The 25,303-nt window shown below is 40.2% G+C and overlaps 1 protein-coding gene across 2 annotated transcripts in view; it reads right to left on the bottom strand.

Annotated features, from left to right (window-relative positions):
• The window catches only part of intu (inturned planar cell polarity protein), a 97,800-nt gene that overhangs the window by 19,334 nt on the left and 53,163 nt on the right, over nt 1-25,303 (bottom strand). For both annotated transcript variants that reach the window (XM_080193748.1, XM_080193759.1), the window contains 6 exons: nt 22,939-23,139; nt 16,025-16,143; nt 14,905-14,994; nt 13,548-13,625; nt 8,738-8,927; nt 5,689-5,742 (listed from right to left, as the gene is read on the bottom strand). In XM_080193748.1, coding sequence (XP_080049874.1) covers nt 5,689-5,742; nt 8,738-8,927; nt 13,548-13,625; nt 14,905-14,994; nt 16,025-16,143; nt 22,939-23,139 — 732 coding nt within the window. The remainder of the gene's footprint in view (nt 1-5,688; nt 5,743-8,737; nt 8,928-13,547; nt 13,626-14,904; nt 14,995-16,024; nt 16,144-22,938; nt 23,140-25,303) is intronic.

The following is a 25,303-nucleotide window of genomic DNA, read 5'->3' as shown; positions in this document are numbered from 1 at the left end:
TATTAAGATGATAAGAAATAGGAACGGAGTAGGTCATCCCCCACTGAACCTACTCTGTCATCCAATAAGATAATGGCTGATCTGACTGCGGCTTTAATTTCAGCCATCTGCATCCCTCCCTTTAAACTTTGGATCCCTTGTTGATCTCTAACTTAGCCCTGAATATATTCAATGGCCCAGCCTCCACTGCTCCTTGTGAAAGATAAATTCAAAGATTAACAATCCACAGAGAAAAGAATCCTCCATAGCTCTGCCTTAAATGGAAGACTCTTATTTCAAAACTATGCTCCTGGTTTTAGTTTCTCCCACGAGTTAAATATTCTCTCAGCACCTGTCAAACCCCTTCAGACTCTTACAAGTTTCAACAAAGTCACCTCTCATTCTTCTAAACTCCAATGAGTATAGATCCAATCTGCTCAACCTTCCACCATAAGACAACCCCTTCATCTCAGTATCCAGCCTAGGGAACTTTCTCTGAATTGCTTCCAATGCAAGTATGTCCATTCTTAAGTATACATTAGGTGTGGTCTTAGCAAAGTCTTTTACAGTTGCAGCAAGACTTCCTCACTTTTATGCTCACTCTCCCTTGCAATAAAGGTCAACGTTCCAATTGGCTTCATTAGTTCTGGTACCTGTGTGCTAACTTTCTGTGATTCATGTAAAATTACACCCAGATTCCTCTGTACTACAGCATTTGGCAGTCTCCCTCCATTCAAATAATATTTTGTTTTCAACTTGCTAAATTAGACAACCTACATTTTGCCACATTACAGTCTATCTTTCTCTCTACTTAACCTATTTATATCTCTTTGCAGACTCTTTCTGTGGGATTTTCCAGCCATGCTTTCCCCAAGGCTGGAAATTCCCACCTGAGGTCAACAGACCTTTGCATTGTCGAATTTTCTGTCCCGCCTGCCACGGGAATTTCACAGGCGGGACCGTGGGCAGGAAAATTCCACCCTTTGTATCCTCCTCTTGTTTATCTTTACATCATCAGCATATTTGGCTATAATATGCTCGATCCATTCATCCAGGGCATTAATATAGATTGTAAATAATTGTGGTCACTACACTGATTTTTGTGACAGTCCACTAGTTATAGTTTGTCAACCTGAATATTGTCCCTTTGTTCTGAACCTGTTTCTCATTCAATAATCACTCCTCTATCCATATATTCCCTGACATCATGAATTATGTGACCTTTATTGAAAACTTTTGGAAATCCAAATAGAATACATCCACTAGTATCCCCTTTGTCCAGCCTACTTGTTAATTCCTAAAAGAACTCTGATAAATTTGTCAAACATGATGAGTAGAATCATATGCGCTCCCTGATAGTGAACTTGGGGCAAGGTCATTTAATGAAGCAGAAAGATGGGACCCGTCACCTTCCTGTCTTCATCTTGATTAAGTCTTGGCGCGAAAGGCCGTGGTTAGCAATTAAGATCCTGAATTAATGCCTCATATCACAGTGACTCGAATTAACCTAGCAGCAGATGGGGGCTTGCCTAGCAGGGAGAATGGCAAGGAAACCCTTTTATGTTTGTTTGTGAGCTCCCTGGGCCTGAGTGAGAAATCTGGCATTGGGAATGGAAGGACCCACTGAAGGACACCCAACTGCCCTTGCTGCCGTCCTTCCCTCTCATCCCTACGACTTATCCCACCTCCCACCGATTCATTTATACCTAGCTCCTCCTCAGTGCCTGAGTGAGGGAGCTTGCATCAGAAATGGAGGCGCATGTTGGGAGACAAACCAACTGCCCTTGTTGCCACCCTCCTCCTCATCCTTATAAGCTATCCCACCTCCCAACCTGATTCACTGTGTCTGAGTTCCCCTTAATCCAAGATCTCAGATGGGCATTAGCCACACCCTCCCCCAATAGTGCTGCTGAGCACAGAAGTGTCACCAGCCTCTTAATGAGTATGGTCTGTACTCAGTAGGCCCCACTTACAAAACACAAAACCAAATTCCTATCTTTTAGATGTGATTTGGTGGTTGAGCAAGATTTGCTGAACAACCCCAAGTGCACTAATCAATACACAAATGACCAATAATTAGTCGAGCTTATAGAATCTTTACAGTGCAGAAGGAGATAATTTGGCTGATCAAATATACACCAATGCTCTGACAGAGCATCTTACCCAGGCCCAATGCCCTCAACTCCACAAATACTCCTAACCTATACATCTTGGGACACTAAGGGACAATTCAGCATCCAATCCACCTAACATGCACATCTTTGGATTGTGGGAGGGCAGAAAACCTTGTAACATTCTTGCTGGAAACTATGTACATTCACATGCAGGGATCCATTCTCTGCAAACAGAAGGAATATGTTTAAACCTTACATATTTTTTGAATTTGCCGGATATTTTGAGTTTGCCGGACATTAAAGATAGAAGGATGGTAGAAGTTGAGGGCCTGAATGCGATTACTGTCACTAGAGAGGTAGTGCTTGATAGACTAATGGGACTGATGGTGGACAAGTCCCCAGGACCGGATGGAATGCATCCCAGGGTTCTGAAGGAAATGGCAGAGGTGATAGTAGATGCCTTAGTGATTATTTACCAAACTTTGCTGGATTCCAGGGAAGTACCGGAAGATTGGAAAACGGCTAATGTTACGCCACTGTTTAAAGAAGGTAGCAGGCAAAAGGCAGGGAATTATAGGCTGGTTAGTTTAACGTCTGCAGTTGGAAAAATGCTTGAATCCGTCATCAAAGAAGAAATAGCGAGGCACCTAGAAAAGAATGGTTTGATAGAGCAGACGCAGCACGGATTCGTTAAGGGGAAGTCGTGTTTGACGAATTTATTGGATTTCTATGACGATGTGACTAGTGCGGTAGACAGAGGGGAACCGGTGGATGTGGTGTTTCTCGATTTTCAAAAGGCATTTGATAAGGTGCCGCACAAAAGGTTGCTTCAGACAGTTAGGGCGCATGGAGTTGGGGGTAAGGTGTTAGCGTGGATAGAGGATTGGTTGTCTAATAGAAGGCAGAGAGTTGGTATCAATGGGTGCTATTCTGATTGGTGACTAGTGGAGTGTCGCAGGGATCGGTGCTGGGGCCTCAACTATTTACCATTTATATACATGATCTGGAGGAGGGGGCTGAATGTAGGGTAACAAAATTTGCTGATGACACAAAGATGAGTGGAAAAGCAAACTGTGTGGAGGGTGGGGAAATTCAGAAGAGGGATCTGGATAGGCTGAGCGAGTGGGCGAGGACCTGGCAGATGGAGTACAATGTTAGCAAGTGTGAGGTTATCCATTTTGGCAGAAATAATAGTAGGAGGGATTACTATTTAAAGGGCGAAAAGCTGCAGCATGCTACGGTGCAGAGGGACTTGGGGGTCCTTGTGCATGAGTTGCAAAAACCCAGTCTGTAGGTGCAGCAGGTGATCAAGAAGGCGAATGGGATGCTGGCCTTTATAGTGAGGGGGATAGAATATAAAAGCAGGGAGGTCTTGCTGCAACTGTACAGGGTACTGGTGAGGCCGCAGCTGGAGTACTATGTGCAGTTTTGGTCGCCGCACTTGCGGAAGGATATATTGGCCTTGGAGGGAGTGCAGAGGAGATTCACTAGGCTGATACCGGAGATGAGGGGGTTGGACTATGAAGAGAGACTAAATAGACTGAGTCTGTACTCGTTGGAGTTTAGAAGGATGAGGGGGGATCTTATAGAGACGTATAAGATAATGAAAGGGATGGATAGGGTAGAGGTTGAGAGATCCTTCCCGCTCAGAAAGGATAGCAGGACTAGAGGGCACAGCCTCAAGGTAAGGGGGGGGGGCAGTTTAGATCGGGGTTGAGGAGGAACTTCTTCACTCAAAGGGTGGTGAATCTCTGGAATTCTCTGCCCGTTGAAGTGGTGGAGGCTACCTTGCTAAATATATTTAAGTCACGGGTAGATAGGTTTTTGACAGACAAGGGAATTAAGGGTTATGGGGAGAAAGCAGGAAAGTGGAACTGATCCACTTCAGATCAGCCATGATCTTATTGAGTGGCGGGGCAGGCTCGAGGGGCTAGATGGCCTACTCCTGCTCCTATTTCTTATGTTCTTATGAATTACTCAGGAGCTTGGGAAGCCTATAGTTCTCTATATAGGCTTGTCTATGGCAAGCCTCAGCCAGAGTTGATCTGGCAACCAATCAGCACCTGTTATTATTGCTCAAAGTTTGGCACACATGCATTTGTCCTGATAAATTAAAGATGAAAGTTTCTGCAACATGTCTTTCTTTCCAGCATTTTCAGGTTCTATACTACCAAATAATTGCTAATAATGGAATCCAGCATTTTCCCTGTGACAGGTTAGAATAACAGGACTATAATTTCCTGCTTTCTGTCTGCAACCTTCACAAACCACAAATGTGGTTTCCCAATCTAAGGCACTTTGGAAGATTACGACCAATGCATTCTCTATCTCTGCAGTCACTTCTTTTAAGACCGTATGATGTAGGTCACCAAATCCAGGGGAATTGTCAGCCTTTAGCTGCATTAATTTTCTTAGTACTTTTTGTTTTAAGTGATTATTCTAAGTTCCTTCCTCTGATTTGCCTCTTGATTTTCTACCATTCTTGAAATGCTTGATTCTTCCACTCTGAGGACAGATACAACATAGATGTCCAATGTTTCTGCCATTTCCTTATTTCCCATGATTAATTCCCCAGTCACAACCTTGAAGGTCCAACCTCAACAACTACACATTTCCATTTTACATACCAGTAGCAGCTTTTATTGTTTGTTTTTATATTTCTTGCTATTTTTCCCCTCATATTCTAATTTCACCCTCTACATATATTTTTAAAGTCATCCTTTGCTGGTTTTCAAAATGTTCCCAATCTTCCAGTAATCTTTAAAGTACGGTATACCTTTTCTTTCAATTTGATACCACCCATAACTTCCTTTTTTGTCATGGATGACGCATCTTTCTCATAATCTTTCTTTTCTCAATAGATTACATTTTTGTCGAAAGTTATGAATTATCTCCTTAAATGCTTGCCTTTGATTCTCTACCTTCTTACCTTTAACCTATTTTCCCAGTTCACTTAAGTCAACTTTGGCCTCATACCCTTGTAATTACCGTCATTTAAGTTAAAGATACTAATTTTACAACCACACTTCTCACCCCCAAACTGAATGTGAAATTCTATCATCAGATGGTCATTCTTATTGAGGTAATACTTTGCTATGAAGTTATTAATACATTACCTGGTCTAAAATATCTTGTTCCCTGGTTAGTTTCAGAATATATTGTTCCAAGAAACTGCTCCATTTGCAAGGCTATCAATATCATTTGTCCAAGGTACTAAGAGTAGAATTGCCCATGATTATTGTTGTACCTTTCTTAGGAACTACTATTACTTCTTAATTTGTGCTTTGTCTTACAGTGTAGCTACTGTCTGGGCTTTTGCAATCTCGCTATGAGTTTCCTGGATGTCCTGGATGCTATACATGAGTGATGTACTGTTTCCCATAAGATATAGACACGTACTAAGTGTAAGATCTCTCATGATATTGATATGAATGTTTTCTTAATTCTTTTAGCTCTTATACCACCATCATATATTATGTTTCCTTCCAATAGGGCCACAGATATGTGTGCTAAACTATGAATGAAAATATTAGCAACTAGTTTTAAGTATCATGAGATGATGTTTAGATGTTGCACATTATTGTAGCTTTATTACCAGTTCTCCAAAGTCTGCTGATTCTAGATCACTCAGTGCAGTATCAATATCCACCTGAAATTGAAATAAATAGAATTTAGGATGCAATCCTGAGAGGAAAACACATACCTGAATCACTGAACAAATTTATTAAACGTCTTTTGGAGTCATCACTTAGTTAGCGCATGAAAAGCAATAAATAGCTGTTTGATTCATAAATTTTACAGGCAAAGATTTAATTTGTCATGAGGAAAAGACAAGTAGTTTTTCAACTATGCTTCAGATGGGATACGCATTTGTAAGATGCAGCAATGCTATTTCACCTAACACCAATTGATAAAGTGGTGTGCCTGGTTGGTTGTTTCATTGAACACTGATAACTTACTTTGTAAATCTATGAGTACAGTTAGTTAACTGAGGAAAAATCTCGGCATCAGAAACTGGAGATATATGCAAACTAATGAGAGCATTTCTGTTGGCAACAAAGAGAAAAGTTGAATATGCGCACCAAAAGGATTTCCAACTTCCACTTGGGAATCATTTTCTGAAAAATTATGTCAAAGATGTTGCTCAGGTAAAGATGGATAGCAATTCTGGAGTTTCTCTTCATTAAAGAATTAACAAAGTTTTTCTTCTCAAGAGACTGGCTGCAATGAAGTCCTATGATTACATGATTTTTGAAAAAGTGGTCTAATAAGATGAATAGCTGTTTTCTCTCCTGTTCCATACCATCTTATGCCTTTACTAAGAATTGCTAAATTGGCTGGTCAAAGTAAAAGAAAACATCAACAAACCAGACTATCAAAATCTACACAAAGTACAAAAGGGGCAGACATAAATTTAAAGTGCACTGGCTGCAATTAATTTCAAACACGACTTTCACAAAAGACTTGCATGAAAACAGAGTGAAAACACATGTCAGATTCAAATTTTTCCTCAGCAACTATGGAAATCCTCCTTTTATTAACTAATCTTGCTTGCACTGAAAAGCTGCAAGTGCATTATCCCCTTTTAATTAAATGTTCATTCCTCACTGTCCTTTATAAAAGGACTCGGGACAAATCATATGCAATAGCAGCAAGAGGCCAGTGAGGGGCACTGAAACTTCCTTAAAAATTCCAGGACACACCATTCTTTTTTGCTTCATGCAGACAGTGGAATGGATGATACCGGTGGGTGCTGATGCAGTCCGTGCCCACCCACCCTTTAGCCATAAAGCAACGTGGAGCTGATTAATAAGGGCTGAGTGGGACTTGAGTTCCTTATCGGGGTCCTGCCCTCCAGAGCTGCTGAACAAACCAATTAGCTGGCAGTGTCAGTGTGTCTGCTGCAGGACTACTGATGAAGAAAGGACCCCAAGGCCTTGGATCCCGTGCAGGTAAGTCAAGGGTCTTAGGCCAGCAAGGCTGAGCAGGTTAGGAAGAGGGGTAGTGGGTGAGGATTTAAGGGAAGCAGATAGGAAATGGGCTTCAATCTTAGGGGGGGGAGTAATCACCCCACAATCAGCAAAGAGCAGTCTCTGAGCAGTGACTTTTCCTCCTTCTTTCCCACCCTTCAGCCACTTGATTTGAAAAATTGGCCTTTCCGCTCTGATCCTGCTGACAATGCCATGTGTTTTAAGGGCAGTGAATTATTCGAGTCAATTGGCTTGATAGCAACCCAATTGACTACTAATTGTTTATTTAAATGTAGTAGAACAGTTGATGATTTCAAAGCCCACAAAAACTCCTGTATTATGGGGGTGAGCAGGAAAGTGATAGAATGGGTGCCCACTCTATTTTATATGCCATCCCCATGGCAAGGATAGGAGCATGTAAAATTCAGCTCTATCTTTTTATTAGCAAAAAAAATTGAAATGTCAGTAAGGGGAAAAAGAGATGTTATATGAAAAACATGCGATCCATCTGTTCCTGACATTAGCCGAGTAAACCTCCTCTGAACTGTTTCAAATACATTTACATTTTTCCTTAAATAAGGAGCCCAGTAGTGTATACAAAACTCCAGATATGGTCTCACCAATGCTCTGTTTCTCTGTCCCTATGTAGGAAGCTTCCTTACGTCCTCTTCACAATTTACTTTCCTACCCATCTTTATGTCATCAGCAAACTTAGCAAGCTTACCATCAGTCCCTTCATCCAAATCATTTATATAAATTGTAAAAAGTTGAGGCCTCAGCATTGATCCCTTCAATTCATGCCAATATGTTACCCCTTACACCATGGGTTTTATCTTCCACAATAATCTTTGCTGTGGCACCTCATCAAATGCTTTCTGAAAATCTCATAAAATGCCAAGTCCACGAGTCCCCCTTTCTCTACACTACACGTGACTCCTTCAAAGAACTCCGATAAATTAGTACATGACTTCCCTTTCACAAAACCCATGTTGGTTTTGCCTGATTGCCTTGAATTTTTCCATCTGCCCTGCTATAACATCTTTAAAAATAGCTTCTAACATACTCCCTATAATAGATGTTGGACTAACAAGTCTATAGTTTCCTGCTTTGATATAACCTGATGTGGATATGCCAGCGTTGGACTGGGGTAAACACAGTAAAAAGTCTGACAACACCAGGTTTCAGTCCAACCGATTTATTTGATAGTCAAATAAATCGGTTGGACTGAAACCTGGTGTTATCAGACTTTTTACTTGATATAACCTCCCATGAATCTAGAGAATTTTGGAATATTAAAACCAAAACATCAATTATCTCATTAAACATTCTTTCAAGACCTTAGGGTGAAGTCCACCAGTCCCAGCGATTGTCAGCTCGCAGGCTCAACAATTTGCCATATACCACTTCCCTGGTCATTCCCAGTAATTTTCCTAAGTTCCACCCTCCCTTCCATTTCCTGGTTTACAGGAATTTCTGAAATGTTACTTGTGTCCTCTCTCATGAAGGCAAATACAAATTACCTTTTCACATAATAATGCAATAATTAATATGTATTTGAAGCTAAGGTAAAAGTTGTTCAATAAAAAAGAGTAAAAATTTGTCCAATAAAAAATGGTTAAAAAAGATTCATTGCATGCAATGGTTGCAGCTGTCCTTTAAATAGAATTAGCTTACTTTGATATCCTGAGGTAGCGTAAGCCAGCGAACTCCAGGTAGACCATCTAAAAACAATGTGCTCAAACTACTATAACACTGGTAACTGGGATCTGCGCTGCAGTTTAACTTTGCTGGCTGGATAGCTTGTTGGAAGTACAGGTTGAAAAAGTGGTCTAATCGGGGAATATTCTCCGACTTGCAAAAGGCACTGAAGGAAGACAAGATATTTAGAAATTAATAGAACTGAATAACTAATTACTTCATTAACTGTTTAAAAGCAGAATGACAAAAATAAATCAATAAGCAAAATGACAATATTGCATCATACAATAAACTAGTACTTCTGTAATATTATTTATTAGATGTTCAGAAGGCGATTTCATCCTTAGCTTAGTGTAAGCTTTATAAATAAATAACACTCACCATCTGCTCTTTTGTCAAGATACAACAGTTTCATTATCATGTCCTCTTATAGATCACTATAATTAGTAGTAAATTCAGCATCAATTTATTTTTCCAGCTAATTCTGATTTGTCTGGTCAGAACGTTGAATGTTGATATGATAATTGGAAGAAGAATTATATCATGTGAGAGGAGTTATTAAGCCTTGATGCCGGAACAAGGAAAGGTACACACAATTTAAGAGATACTACCACTATTTCCCCAACCACTCTCTTAGGGCTATTTGCAATCTTTGCATCCTGTCAAGTCCAAAAGGAGTTTTTGATCCATATCCTCTCTTGCAGAAAGAGCACTTATCTATAATGCTATCTTAGTCTTTACTTTAGCCTATACATTTAGTTAGTCATTTTATCACCTCCAGACTTACTGCTAGTCTGCCATTCTCCACCATGCATTGAAACTATATTGACTCTAACACTTCTGTTTACTTCTTTTCCTGCACCAAGTCCCTTTTGCCCATTACTCCCACCTTCAGTGACCTATATTGGCTCTTGGTTTTTACAATACCTCAAATCTAAAATTCAGATCTTGTCGTTAAATATTATGGTTGTGCGATTTTATCTCTGATTTCTTCCATCTCCACAATCCCATTAAACTCAGCTTCTCTATCTGCAGATTCTTTGCACTCCCTTGCACCCTCCCTGAGCACTCTCACTGCAATTATATCAATCTCACTCTCTGAAAAGGCCCTGCCTAAACTCCTCCTTGCTCATCCTTTAAGATCTTCCTTTAAATCTCACTATTAACAAGCTTTCAGTCGCCCTTCCAAATGTCTCCTACTCTGGTGGCTTGGCATCCATTTTTCTGATGCCTGAAGATGTTATGTATGTATAAAAACATCTTATACATATAATTCATGCATCGATTTGCAGTTGTTTACAGAACAGGAAATACCGGTTTCAAAATCTTTGTTTTTAAGCAGTCATGATAGATACTGGGGCCAGGTTTTCCCCCTTTGAGGCGGGAATCATAAGTTGGACCATTTCCCAACACTGTGATCCCACTCCCCCACAAGTGGCTGTGTCTCCCACAGTATCTTCATGGTGGGTTTGCGCAGGAGTCAAGCCTACAGTCTCCAGAAGCAGGCCAGAGGCAGGAACAAAGGTGGGCAAAAGCAGGCAGGTTAGAAGGTCCACCTCCATTCATTGGAACAATGATTCAGTTGCATTCACATACACCTCTCCATCCAACCCCTTTTCCCCATCATTTCCCTTATGTCCCTCTATAACCCTGATGTCCACTGACCCAGTATTCACTGTGGAAAGAATTCACAAATTCTACAATAATACTGAGAAGTCTTCCCGCTCAGAAAGGACAGTAGGACTAGGGGGCACAGCCTCAAGATAAAGGGGGGGCGGTTTAGAATGGAGTTGAGGAAGAACTTCTTCACTCAAAGGGTGGTGAATCTCTGGAATTCTCTGCCCATTGAAGTGGTGGAGGCTACCTCGCTAAATATTTTTAAGACGCGGGTTGATGGATTTTTGATAAGAGAGGGGATTAAGGGTTATGGGGAGAGGGCGGGAATGTGGAACTGAGCCACGACAGATCAGCCATGATCTTATTGAATGGCGGGGCAGGCTCGAAGGGCTAGATGGCCTACTCCTGCTCCTATTTCTTATGTTCTTTCAGATGCTCACAAAACTGTCAAAATAAACAAAAAGCCTTATAAAATTTTTGAGAAGAACATAATCTTATTTGCAGCTCATTAAACTGTCAATCAAAATAAAGCTCACAATTTCCTTGACAGCTGTGTTAACAATACCCGCTGAAGGAAACTGAATGGGGTATGGAGCTCAGCCAAATATTGAAAAAGGGATTCCATTGCCCAACTGAATGAATAAAGCTTGCATAGCTGAATACATTAAAGCCTTTTGAAATACCCTGAACAGATGGCCGTCTGTTACACAACTTCAAAGGCTGAACAGGTGACTCGGCTGGTTTAATTAAGGCCTTTTATCTGTTGCACTACTTCAAAGGCTAAACTCTGATTTGATGAAAAGCTTAAGGCACATGGCAAAAAAAATCTCAATATAGGTGATTACAAAAGAGCACTTTATTTATTTATATTAAAAATACACTTAAATTAATAAAGTATCTAATTAGGATATGCAAAGTTGCCAATAATTTTTATATTTACCTGTCAAAAGATTTCTGACTCCAGAAGGCTTCCCCTATATTTCATAAATACTCTCACCTACGGTGATCCACACTGACTTCAGAAATCCATTCACCTTGCTGAAAATTTCAGACTCCCGGAAATACAAAACCGAGGTAGGTAGCAACAAGGAATTGTGACATCTGTTTTCATGCACATATAGTCATGACCTACTACGTTTCCCGAGCTGGCCAAAATAGTGACCAGGAAATCAGGTGGCAATTTTGAAATTCCAGTCCCTTCTAGCCCTTCACGGGTTTGCCCTGCATCTGGATGGCAAAGTCTAGTAAAAAGTCTGACAACACCAGGTTTTAGTCCAACCTATTTATTTGATAATATTCTCACTAGCTTTCGAGGGGACAGCCTCTTCGTCAGGTGAATGGAGAGTTCTGGCCTCAGACAGAGCATATAAAGCACAGACAGTTTAGAGATTACTGATTAAAATGCGAATCCTTACACCTAACCTGCTGTTCAAGACCTGAAGTGGCTGACAATGTGAGTGGTAGGAGCACTGATCACAGTTTAAAGAGATGTGTATTGTCTCCAGACAGTACAGTAAGTGAGGTTTTGCAAACCCAGGCAAGTCACGGGGGTTACAGATAGTGCGACATGAACCCAAGATCCCTGTTGAGACCGTCCTCATGTGTGCGGAACTTGGCTATCAGTCTCTGCTCAGCGACTCTGCGCTGTCGTGTGTTGTGAAGGCCGCCTTGGAGAATGCTTACCCGAAGGTCAGAGGCTGAATGCCCGTGACCACTGAAGTGTTCGCCAACAGGAAGGGAACAGTCTTGCCTGGTGACTGTCGAGCGATGTTCATTCATCCGTTGTCGTAGCGTCTGCATGGTCTCCCCAATGTACCATGCTTCGGGACATCCTTTCTTGCAACGTATCAGGTAGACAATGTTGGCCGAGTTGCAAGAGTATTTACCATGTACCTGGTGGATGGTATTCTCACGTGTGATGATGGTGTCCATGTCGATGATCCGGCATGTCTTGCAGAGGTTGCTGTGACAGGGTTGTGTGGTATTGTGGTCACTGTTCTCCTGAAGGCTGGGTAGTTTGCCGCGAACAATGGTCTGTTTGAGGTTGCCTTCCTGTTCCCTTCCTGTTGGCGAACACTTCAGTGGTCACGGGCATTCAGCCTCTGACCTTCGGGTAAGCATTCTCCAAGGCGGCCTTCACAACACACGACAGCGCAGAGTCGCTGAGCAGAGACTGATAGCCAAGTTCCGCACACATGAGGACGGTCTCAACAGGGATCTTGGGTTCATGTCGCACTATCTGTAACCCCCGTGACTTGCCTGGGTTTGCAAAACCTCACTTACTGTACTGTCTGGAGACAATACACATCTCTTTAAACTGTGATCAGTGCTCCTACCACTCACATTGTCAGCCACTTCAGGTCTTGAACAGCAGGTTAGGTGTAAGGATTCGCATTTTAATCAGTAATCTCTAAACTGTCTGTGCTTTATATGCTCTGTCTGAGGCCAGAACTCTCCATTCACCTGACGAAGAGGCTGTCCCCTCGAAAGCTAGTGAGAATATTATCAAATAAATAGGTTGGACTAAAACCTGGTGTTGTCAGACTTTTTACTGTGTTTACGCCAGTCCAACGCCAGCATACCCACATCATGGCAAAGTCTAGCCAGGGCATCGGTGAATCAAAGGAAAAACGAGCACCAAAGGGAGAACAGTGCCTTAGTTTAACATCTCATCCAAAGATGCCATCTCTAGCAGCGTAATGTCTCCTCAGAATTGTACTGATGATATGCACAAGTCTCTAGAGTAGGTGTCTGAACCCACAATGTTCTGACTGGGGGGCAATAGCACTATTGTTGATCCAAATCTAACACCTGCGATATCCACTGTACTACAAAATTTTGAAATTTAGTTTCTCCAAACATGCTAAATTGTTAATTCAACTGCATCAATAATATCACAGAAAGCACAATGCACATCAAGGTACTTAAATATCAGCTATGCTTCTTTAATCCAAATTCATGCGTCTACACATAACTAAAAACAATCATTAGTGACCAGAAGACTCAGCACAACAAAGTGCTCAGACACCTGACTGAAGCAGATGAAAATATCTCTCATTAAGGTTGAGATTTTGTACACTTACTTATACTCTGTGAATTAACATTTCTAATCATGGTTGGAATTTACTATGAATTTGGTGCTTGTAACAACATTTTTTTTAGTACTTGCCTGTCTAATGAGTTGTACATATACTTCAAAGTCCTCACAACATTCTGGATCATGTTCCTTAGCTGTGGAAGAGGTACCCTTTGAAGGAGAGGACAACCTGTCAATTTAGCATGTGCACACACTTGAATGAATTATAATTGCTCTTATACAGGCTGAAATATATCAAAGATATTGGAGGCAAAGGAAAAACAGGCGACAATATCTGGTATTGATGTGGTGTCATTAATGCAGTAGAACATCTCAAGGCATTTCACAGAGCTTATCAAATAAATTTGGACACTGGGCCACATAATGATGTATAAAGACAGATGATCAAAATTTAATCAAAGAGTGTTTAAGAAATGCCTGAAAGTTGGACAGAGAGAAGGAATTGGAACGTTTAGGATAGGATTTCTAGAATTTAGTGCTTAGGCAGTTGAAGGCACAGTCATCGCTGGTGGAATGATGAAAATTGGGAATGTGCAATCAGGCCAGAATTGGAGAAATAAAGAAACCACAGAGCAATTTAGGACTGGAGTAGGTTACAGTGATAGGCAGGTGTGAGATCACAGTTGAAAACAAGGCTGATAATTTTAAAAATTGGAATATTGGTGGACCAGGAACCAAGGCAGAACTTTTAAACATAGAGCAGATAGGTGAAGGGCGGGGGGGGGGGGGGGGGGGGTGTCTTTGTGCAAATTAGCGTACGAGCAGCAGAGATTTGTTTTTAATGAACTTGAGTTTATGGAAGGTGCTTGGTGGGAGATAAAACTAGATAATGACTTTGATTTTCTTAATATTTAGCCTGAGGAAATTTCTGCTCATTCCATCCTGGATGCTGGACTAGCAACGTGACAAATCAGAAGCAGTGTAAGTAATGGTGAGTCACAGCTGAGCATCATCATGTAAATGTGGAACCCAACACTGTTTTCAGATGATGTCGCTGAGAAATGATAAATATATGAGAGAAAGGAGGAGCCACAGATAGATCCTTGCTGAACTCCAGAAGCAATGGGGCAGGAGTTGAAAGTGGTCTAAAACCTCAAGAATTTGTTTCATACATTCCACCAGTGACTACAATTCAAAATTACTTCATTGACTGTGAAGTGTTTTGGGGCATGAAAGGCACTATATAAAAGGAAGTTTTTCCTTCATATGTGCCACAAATCATACAATATTCACCTGCAACCCAAATCCTGTAAACCACATCTGTAAATTTGCACATTAATCTGAAAAGTTGGTTTCCAAACTTCTGAAGAATTAGAAGTATTCTTTTGCGGAGCAAAATGAAAAAAACATGCGTACGCCAGTAAGAACTATTAGTTACTCTTCCAAGAATTTTTCTATAATATTAACCAAAAGTTTTTTTTTTATTTACCTTTCAGCTGGTAGTCCTATGAGCAGCAAGTTACTACCTTCCTTCCAATAGCCTACATTAATAAGTTTTCCATCCACCAACAATGACGAACTATCCAAAAGAATAGCACAAAAGTAAATCAATAACAAAAATTAAGTAATCATCATGTTCCTTTCTGATTTTCCATGGTTTTCTTTTGATTACATACAGCAAGTCCCCGTTTGATGGCGGGGGAAGGCAGGGCAAGAGAGGGTAAGGAGGTTGGAAGACAGGGTGAGGAAGGGAAGAGAAGAAATGCTCAAGTTAAAACAAATTCATTTGAATTCTTCTGGTTTCTTAGCTGATCCCTACAGAATCAGGAAATCTGGAGTGGACAATGCATTATACGTGCTACTTGTCATATCTCATAGAGGTCTGTGGAACTGTGAGTAGGTTCCCTGCCTCCTTGCCTGAAGCTCTGGCTCCATTCCCAAGACTTGATTGCCAAAGAAGTTGTGTTCATAAAGCAGTCAAAAAGATATCAACTTGTAAATGCTTCAAACATACACCAATGACAAGCACTAACAGTGAGAGCGATTCCTGGTCAGCCATGTGATGGAAATAACTTAGAGCCTCTACCATCACTATCCATTGCTCCAGGCTACAACATGCATGAAAAATTCAAGTTGTTTTGGCAACATACGACTCCTTGGAATGACTGGTTGGCTCAGTTGCTGGATGGCTGGTGTGGATCAGATTGGTGACAACAGCACCAGGTTCGATCCCCTTTCTGGTTGATGTGCATTTGAGGCTTGCCTCTCTGCCCTACCTGTGGTGGAACTTGTGGGGCTCTGGGTCAGACCAGTCTTTGGGCAAAGAACACAAGAAGAAGGAAGTCATAGCTCACAGATAGGAAAATACTCAATAAGCAGATTATTCAAGAAAGAAAACATGTTAATTAGAAAAAAAGAATGTTTACACTTTTAGCAAAGTGTAGAAAAACACATTGCACTCAATGGTTGACTGGAGAATCACTGGCAGAAAAGAGCATAGGTTTTACTACATATCACTTAAACAATTAATTTTTAACATAACAGCAATTTTTGATCAACAGAAGTTCAACATCTTTCACTCCACTAATGAAATAACATGTTATGGTCACCTGATAGTTTGTCCCCCAGTTATATTCTCCAGCATGTCACATAGTGTAAGAAATATTCCTCGAACATTTTTCAACGTTTGAGATACGTTAGTCATTGGATACTGGTAAAGAATTTCTTGCTGTTGAAAAATAAGAAATGCTTCATATAATTATAGCTAAACCCAAAATGCAACTAACTGCCAACATTAGCACACCGTACATAATCCACCTCCAGCACATTTAAAAAAATGTTTGTGTTTTGTGGATTAGCCAGATCAATGTCTTTTTTACCATTTAAAGTCTGAATTTTCAAAGTACACAAATATGTAACGCACAGGAAATAAACCCCATTTAATGTTACCTAAATAACAGCCTGATGTAGGTTCAGTCAGTGATGCTAGTCAATGGTATTAGTCGGTATTTTAAGTATTGGAACATCCCAAGCACTGCAATCATGAAGTATAAACTGGGACATCTGAATTTCACTAAAAGCATGATGTAAAAGGCTGCAGTAGACGAAGGAACAGTGATGTCCTACTCGACAGACATGCTGCTCCGAACTTCAGAGGGGCACACAGTACTAACAAATTCATACAGATGAAAAGACATTTTTAAGTCGAGAAAAAGTAAATAATAAAATATATGGATATTAATACAGAGGGGTTACTTGATAGCATAATCAAAAGCCATGACATCAGGTTCCACATAAATGTTGACAATGCTGAACAGCTCTGTACTGAGTGCAATTTCAGACAGAGTTTGATGAGAAGCTGAAGTTTCTGCTCTACTATGGAGGAGGAAGTGAGCATCTGGTGAATATCCAGTAAGTGCTCAAGATCTATTTTCCAAAGGTTTAATACTGTTTGAGATCAGATTGATAAATATCCCAAAGAAAATAAATAAGTGAATGAGTGAATTAATTGATCACAGCTCATAAGTATAGCAGGTCAGGTGATGTGTCAAGGCTGCAGCATGTGGGAGTTTGTGGAATGTCAGATATCACTTTTGAAATAGTCAGTTTGAAATTTATCTTTAGTTTAGCTCTTAGCTTAATCCAATTATAATTATTTATTTAACTGAGGAAGTAAACCGCAAGTGAAGGATTTTAAATAGTCTTAACACCGAGTGGCTATTTACTGCATGCTGACACACTGCTGTTGCATGTCATGACATCACCTTGACTTACAGCCATACTTAAACTACTGTCAGAAAGGGGAAAACAATGCCACAGAGATCACTAATACCTTTGTGAGAAGCTTTGAAGTCAACACAGGCACCATTTTATGGGCAAAATACAGATCTTGTTAATTCAAACACTTCACCATGTTAAATTTAGTATTCTAATCACAATTTCAATACTTAATTTGTTACCAGTAGCTACTATTCTAAGCTTCTATGCCATCATAAATATATACCTATACTTCCAGTTGGCACCTAGTTGATTGGTTATTAAAAACAAAATGCGTAAGATCTTTTTAAGAATATGACTGAAAAGAATAAGAACAGGATTGACACCAATAACGAATATTCCACAAAACAATGGTTCCCGTATTCATGAGATAATTGCTGTGACATCTGATTAATACAACTGGTCACTGTTTAGTATTAAAAACTGTAAAGTGAGGTTTCACTTTTTTTTAAAAGGTGAAAAAGCCATCGTGAAAGCAACAGGGTGGCACTGCTGCCTCACAGCACCAGGGACCTTGGGTTCAATTACTGGCTTGGGTCACTGTCTTCATGGGTTTCCTCTGGGTGCTCCAATGCAGGTTAGGTGGATTGACCATCCTAAATTGCCCCTTAGTGCCAAGGGTATGAACTATGGTAAATGTATGGGGTTACGGGGATAGAGCCTGGGTGGGATTGTGGTCTGTGCAGATTTGATGTGCTGCATGGCCTCCTTCTGCACTGTAGGATTCTATGATTTTAACTATTTCAGATTTAGCTTTGTTCAATGTCACATTTAGAAAATTGAGCCCAACAGACAAATTCTGTAGTGTTTAGAAGGAATTGGTTCAGTTAACACTTTTTGCTTTGTTAGTCCAGAAATCAGGATAGTAGTTGACACAATTAAAAGAAAAAATTGTAATGGTATGATGGCACAGGGCAGACAGGGCAAGGACTACAGTTGAGACAATGTTTTATAAATCAATTACATAATAATCAATTGTACACTATAATTTTCATTGTATCGCATTAAGGTAATTTTCAAATTAAAGCTATCCAGTTCATGGTTATATTCTAGTGTTAAATCTTTAACAGCCAATTTGCAGAGAGAACACCAGAATAATGAAACTTTTAAAAAACTACTCAGAAACACTTTTAAAATCTTATTTACCTAGCTCTAAAATGGAAAGGAGCTAATGCTGTTACTTGAAAGGTTTTCTATGGCAACATATCTTAAAGCAGTTAATGTAAATACTGTACTTTGCAGATTTATAATCACACACCGATAAAGCCTTTGAAGGTGGCTTTCATACAGCTGACTTTATTTAGTAGGAAAGATTATCATTCATTATTCTTTGTGTTTCAAAAATAACTTTTCAATAACTTTCAAGCCTGAAACTGTTACAAGTCACTCAAAACAAAAATATCTACACAGCATTTTTCAATGGGAGCAATAAAAATGACCCAATACAAAGCCCGGTTTGAATCACATACATCTCTATACTAGAAAAATATTCTAGTGAAATGGTTTGAAAAGAAAATTTCAAGGTTACAGAATCACTACCTCATCCCCCATCACTATGTCCCACCTTTAGCTCTTAACACAAGGGAATATCCCACCGGTGGTGGGGGAGGGAGGGAAGGGGTAGGAGGGGATTGCAAAGATTTAGAACAATGCAACAAACTTTAAAAATTATGGAAAGGAATTAACAAACTAAATTGGCAAAGTTTATTTCACAGAACCTCCTATTAACCCCAACTCCTACTATTTATCAACGAGTATTCATCATTACAAATCCCACAACAGTGAAGGAAAATGTTTTTGCATCTCTGTCACTGGGAACTCAGTTCAAAGGAATAACTATTTTCCCAGAGAGACTGGAGACAAACTGTGTCAAAGGTTCTTCATTCTCCCTTGTCCTCCTGCTCTGCACTTCTCAATGATGAGAAAGCAGTTATTCAACTCTAGCTTTCACTTGTCATTTTGCCCTCAACAAACAAAAAGCCTGACGGTTTAGTACACAAGTAAGAAAAGTGCAGAAGCAGGGGCACTCTCCCAAAGCATAAAACATTTAATTCTACTTGAAGAAATCTAAAAGAAAGCATTACAGTCAAAGCAGAATTTGAAGCTTATCTTCAAGCCTGTACAGTTCATCTTTTCCCCATTATTATCCTTCAAGTTTGCATTTTAACATAAGCCAAACAATGCCGTTGGATGTCGTTGCTTGAACACAGCAGAATTTTGGCTGAGGTTAGGATACTAAACAATCCTCTGGCAAATGATCGTACTTCCAGAATGCTTCTAAGACTAAGGAAGGTTTTAGAATTCAACAAACATTGCACTCGAGGAAGAAACTGCTTTTACTATCTTAGGAAACATACAGGGTTACCACTGAAAAGTGCAAACTTCACAAGATCCATTGAAGGTTTTCTAACTATGGTTCTTGTGCAAGGTTACAGGCACGATGGCCTCGATCTTGACTGCAGTGGGTTTTGTAAGCTGGGGGTGAGTGGGAAGAGATTTTGCTTGGGCTACTTGCTGTGCTATTTTAATGCAAAAGTTGCCATCATTTTGTCCAACAAGCCAGTTTGGCTCCCCATTGAATGGAAAACACTGCAGGAGGTTGCAGACTATGAGCAGATAGCAAGCCTGCAGCTGGGTTAGTGGTAGGGTGGGGCAATGCTTGCGAATCCCCGGCAAGGGGTTGGGGATCTGGATACATTAAGATTTTGAAAATAGTTTCATAGATAAGTCTACTAATCCCGTTTTTGTTTGAATTTGTAGAATCTAATTCAGCATTTCAAAATATTAATTTTGAAGACAATTAAGGGTGACTGGCATTAAGCGGTAACATAAAGGTCTGTCTTCAGTTCATTCACTTATCCTGTTTTAAACTGAGCTGTCAACCTCCAAACAGCACAGTCTCATGCTCTGACATTGTTCACATCCTCCCTCTTCCCACAATGTTTTCCCTGCCAAGGCTCATCCCCAAAGGCGAGCAGAGAGGGCTGGGGCAGTGAGTATTTACAGAAGAGCACAGCATTGCTGGGAGTCGCATAGTTGGGAGTGAGGTGTGTCGGCAAGCAAATGAACTCCAAAGTTGATGTCACTGAGGTCAAAGTAGGCAGTCCTAGTAGTGGACTGGATCACAAGCTCATCTCACAATCAAACATCAATGGTTGTAAACTGTTTAGCTCAACTTTGCATAGTTATCAGGGAGATGGGAGCAGAGGTCGGAGCTGAATTTGTGGCAGTGGCCAAAGGCAATGGTCACACAGTTCTCAGTATTTAATTGGAGGAAATTTCTGCTCATCCAATACTGAATGTTGGACAAGCAGTATAACAAATCTGATAAGCGCAGGTTGTTGGAAAATAAATGCAAGGCACAGGCTGTAGCACTGGCAGCTGTTGTGGAAAATCCCCCGGACTCCAAACAAGACCAGGATCCAGATGAGGCAGACGTCATGGACCCGATCCCACATGCAGGATTAATCAGCCAACCCCCAGCTCTAATCCCTAAACATAGGGAGGTGGGCGATCAACTTACACAGGCTGAGAGGTTTTTAAACATGAGGAACGATCCTGATAGTCGTGCCTGGGGAATAGGTTTAATGGAGGGTATCACTAACTTCCTCATGAACGGTGGGAAAGGTAAGGTGAAGGAAGGTCCCACCAAGGTAAGTACGCACAAGAAGTTGAAAAGAAATCACAAGAATGATGGCAACACTGGTCAAGAGAGGTGATGGTAAAATGGACCTGACTGTCATCATATACAAACAGAACTCGACAGTGTGGCTTACATGATGTCGCCAAGGGACTGCATGTAAGATGCGAAATAAGGAACCCAAGGATAGGTCCATGGGGGACTTCAGTTGGAAAAGCAGTCATTACAGCCATTGTCTATGATCAGATACATAAACATGGAATGCCGAAAAGACAGTTCCACCCAGCTAGATAATGGAGGAAGGATGTTGGAGGAAGATGGTGTGGAAGACTGCAAATAGGTCAAGAAGAATCAGGAAGGATAGTTTTCCATAATTACACTGGTGAGGGCTGCTTTTGTAAATTAGTGGGACAGAAGCCTGATTGACAGAATTGAAACATCAATTTGCAGGAAAGGTGTGGAATTTGGGTGGTGACAACACACTCAAGGGCTTTAGAGAGGAAAACGTGGTTGAGAACATGGTGGTATATTTGCAAGGACAGCTGAGTTGAGTGGCTTTTGTCTGTTGACGATGGAGGATTAAGAGGAAACGGATAGTACCTGAGGAGCGAGAACTGTTAACAATATCAGCTAACGTTGAGCCAGGTTGGGAAGTTGGATTGTCAATACTTTTGTGAGAAAACAGGGTTGAGAGAGAAGATGGGTCTAATAGACAAGATGAGCATGGTGATACTTTGGCTTAATTACTACAGTCATAATAAAAGAATAAATAAACTGATGGAGCAGGCAATAAATCAATCAAATACATAAGCTTTAATATTCAAAATGACAGCACAGTGATTCATATATATCAACAGAATTGCAACCATCCTCTTCCCACATTGCTATTCGAAACCCCATAAAATGTTAGACCTTGTTCAAATGAGGTAAGTTTTCAAAAGCAACGCATTTAAGAAAATCTGACAGATAACAGAATTTGTCCTGAAAAAATAACTTTACAATAATGGAGTGTCATCACATTAAACAAACTAAAAAAAATCTAGTTATTAATAAGTTTTAATAAGTTTTCCCACAATGTTTTAGTTTCTACTTTTACCTCTCGTGTATGTCTCAATCTTTAATTTGCTTTATGCAAAAAAATTAAATGATTTTATTTTATTGTTTTTTGTTCCTTGTCTGTAAAAATCCTTTAGTATGATTGGTTGCTAGGAGGCCCTGATGCCATTACTCCAACTCCACCCTTGGAATACCTTCTAAAGAACACTGCAATTAGTTGCAGCGATAGAGGTGAAACACTTGCCAGAGAGATCATTAGATAACTTGTGCATTTTATTCTGCCACTCACATGCCAAAGAGACATAATTGAGCATTGTTTTTGCATGGGTACTGCTGAAGTGTGACCAATATTGTTCTAGCATATGCTCTAATGCATTAATATTTAGTTGGGGCTTAGTTATAGTAAAAAGTCTGACAACACCAGGTTTTAGTCCAACCGATTTATTTGATAATACTCACAAGCTTTCGAGGTTTCCCTCTTCGTCAGGTGAAGAGGGAAACCTCGAAAGCTTGTGAGTATTATCAAATAAATCGGTTGGACTAAAACCTGGTGTTGTCAGACTTTTTACTGTGTTTACGCCAGTCCAACACCGGCATACCCACATCTTAGTTATAGTAGACAGACTTACCTTTACCAAGTACTTCTGTACAAGTGAAGTATCCTTTATCCAAAACATTTGGGGCTGATTGGATTTCAAATCATTTCAGTTTTCGGATAGCGCATATAAACTTACATGACAATAGCCTCATCCTGGGATAGTTATAGTTTAATATAAATAAAATGGCTAGAAAAGTAAGATGTACTACTGAATAACAAATACAGGGTGCCTGTAATAAGTTGCTTTTTGACATGGTCACTGCAAAAATTGCAAGGTAAACTAGACAAACTAGTCTTTCCACAACTAATCAAGTCCAAAAGTGTGGTTTTTAGATGCATTTGGCTTTTACATTGATGGATAAAAGGTACGTGACCTATCAACTGTAAAATGATTTCATAAAATCAGCCTTTCCAACTTTTTAAAACACTTCATAACGACAATTTCCACATACCTTTTCCTTTGAATTTTCGGATTCCAGTATTAAAGTTAGATACATAGCAATATGAGGAATGTTGCCAATTCCCATTTGGAGATCCGTGGTGTCTTCACCCCACAAGAGTTTCACCAGATTGCTATCAGGGGGAATTGGTTTAATAGGAGACAGACCAGCTCCTTCTGGGTCAGGGCTCAAGGTTTCAATTGTCAACTTCACCTGTTAGAAAGCAACATTGGAATCAGCGCTGATGTCAGGGAAACAGGTGAATTATTAGATTTAATTGTTCAGCTGCATTTCTACTATTCACTTACTGTGTTTCCAATAAAGGACATACTTAATTTTCACCGTTACCTATATTTTAATAACAAAACTTCAACTCTATACACACTCTGATATCTTCCTCAAAGGATAACACAGTACGGAAGGGAGCCATTCACTCTATCTAGTCTGTGTTGGTTCTTTCATGGTACACAGTTACCCCATTCCCCTCTCCTTCCACATCTCTACATTTTCTTTCTAGTCACTGATGTAAAAAGGTTTTCCTCATGTTATCTGCTTTTCTTGCCAATCCAGTTTTGAGTCATGCCTTCTCATTATCTACTCTTTAGCCAATGGAAACTGTTTCTCTTTATTGCTTGTCAAAAGAGTTCATGATTCTAAATGCCTGTCAAATCTCCTCTTAGTCTTCTCTGCTCCTAAGAAAACAATCCAGCTTCTCCAACCTATTCACATAACCGCAATCCCTCATCCCTAGAACCTGTTTCATAAAGCTCTTCCCTACCCTCTCCAAAGCCTTAATATCCTTGCTTAAGCATCAATAGTCCAGCTAGCACTGAACAATGTCCCTATTTTAATGCTTGAAAATTAATGCAGCCACAGAGTAGGGGGGGTGGGGGGGGGGGGTGGTGGTGGTGGTGGTGTTGCTGTTGAGTGGGTTTTGGTAGGAATGGGAGTTTTTGAGCAAGGGCCAATGGCTTTGTCCATAACTATTTTCAGGAGTCATGTACATGCATGCAATGGAGCCTCGGCACTGATCCCAGGACTGTCCCACCAGAGTCTCTGCTCAACAATTGCCTTTGTTGCCTTGGAGGAGGCAAACCCAAATTATCATCCCATGATCTCAAATGTTTGGGAACCCCTAATCTCAGCGTAAATGGCCAGTGGCATAAAATTTAATTAAGGCCAATGACAGCAACAACAGACATTATATATGGGTGGCACGGTAACACAGTGGTTAGCAATGGGCGGCACAGTAGCACGGTGGTTAGCACTGCTACCTCACAGCTCCAGGGACCTGGGTTCGATTCCGGGCTTGGGTCACTGTCTGTGTGGAGTTTGCACATTCTCCTCGTGTCCGCATGGGTTTCCTCTAGGTGCTCCGGTTTCTTCCCATAGTGCAAAGATATGCGGGTTAGATGGATTGGCCATGCTAAAATTGTCCCTTCGTGTCCTGAGATGTGTAGGTTAGAGGGATTAGCAGGTGGGATATGGGGGTAGGGCCTAGGTGGGATTGTGGTTGGTGCAGACTCGATGGGTCAAAGGGCCTCTTTGTGCACTGTAGTATTCTATTCTATTCTATTCTAAACCCTCCAAAGGAAAACAGAAAATGCTGTAAAATCTAAGCAGATCTGCCAGTATCTGTGGAGAGAGAACACAGCTAACATTTTGAATCTGAATGACCCTTTGTTAGCTCTGTCCTCTGTCCAGATGCAGTGAGCCCTGCTGAGATCTTTCAGCATTTTCGGTTTTTGTTTCAGATTCCAGCATCTGCAGTAATTTGCTTTTATCATAATATAAATTGTCAACTTTGGATATACATTCATAGCAACTCCAGCTCTTTCTTTATTAGGACATTCAACTCCATTACAATATTTCTGATAATCAAAACTAATACACAATAGTTGGCTTTCTTGTCAGACAGTGAATTTTAAATACTCTAGTTAATCAAATTAAACATGTTGAAAATTCATAAGGAAAATTAAAATTTAGCTTGTTGATTTTCTATGAATTTGCTTGCAGACCAATTTTTCTTGCCTGTTTTCTACTTACACTTCCTTCTGTTTTTCCTTTACTACTCTGTCCCCCTCTTTATTTTTAGCTTCTGAATTTTCATTGTTGACATATGTATTCAACTGGCTTTCTTAATCTTTCTTTTCCCGTTTAAGTCTCTGCAACCCTGTCTTTTTCTTTTGCATATTTCCCAGTCCATTTTGCAACCACTAAAACGCATCTCTTCTCATCACACTTTTGTCTGTCTCTCCTCCTATAAAAATGTCTAAAACTCTTCAACAACTAAAAGTAGATTTTGTCTTTCCCTGCGTGTTCAGAAGAAGTGGTGAAAGAAGCTTTGGAAATGTTGTCAGGGAGACTTTTAAAATCA

The sequence above is a fragment of the Carcharhinus amblyrhynchos genome, chromosome 1, assembly GCF_965287045.1.
Source record: "Carcharhinus amblyrhynchos chromosome 1, sCarAmb.v2.hapA, whole genome shotgun sequence".
Taxonomy (NCBI): Eukaryota; Metazoa; Chordata; class Chondrichthyes; order Carcharhiniformes; family Carcharhinidae; genus Carcharhinus; species Carcharhinus amblyrhynchos.
The sequence above is the reverse complement of the archived record's forward strand: the minus strand, read 5'-3'. Positions and strand labels throughout refer to the sequence as shown.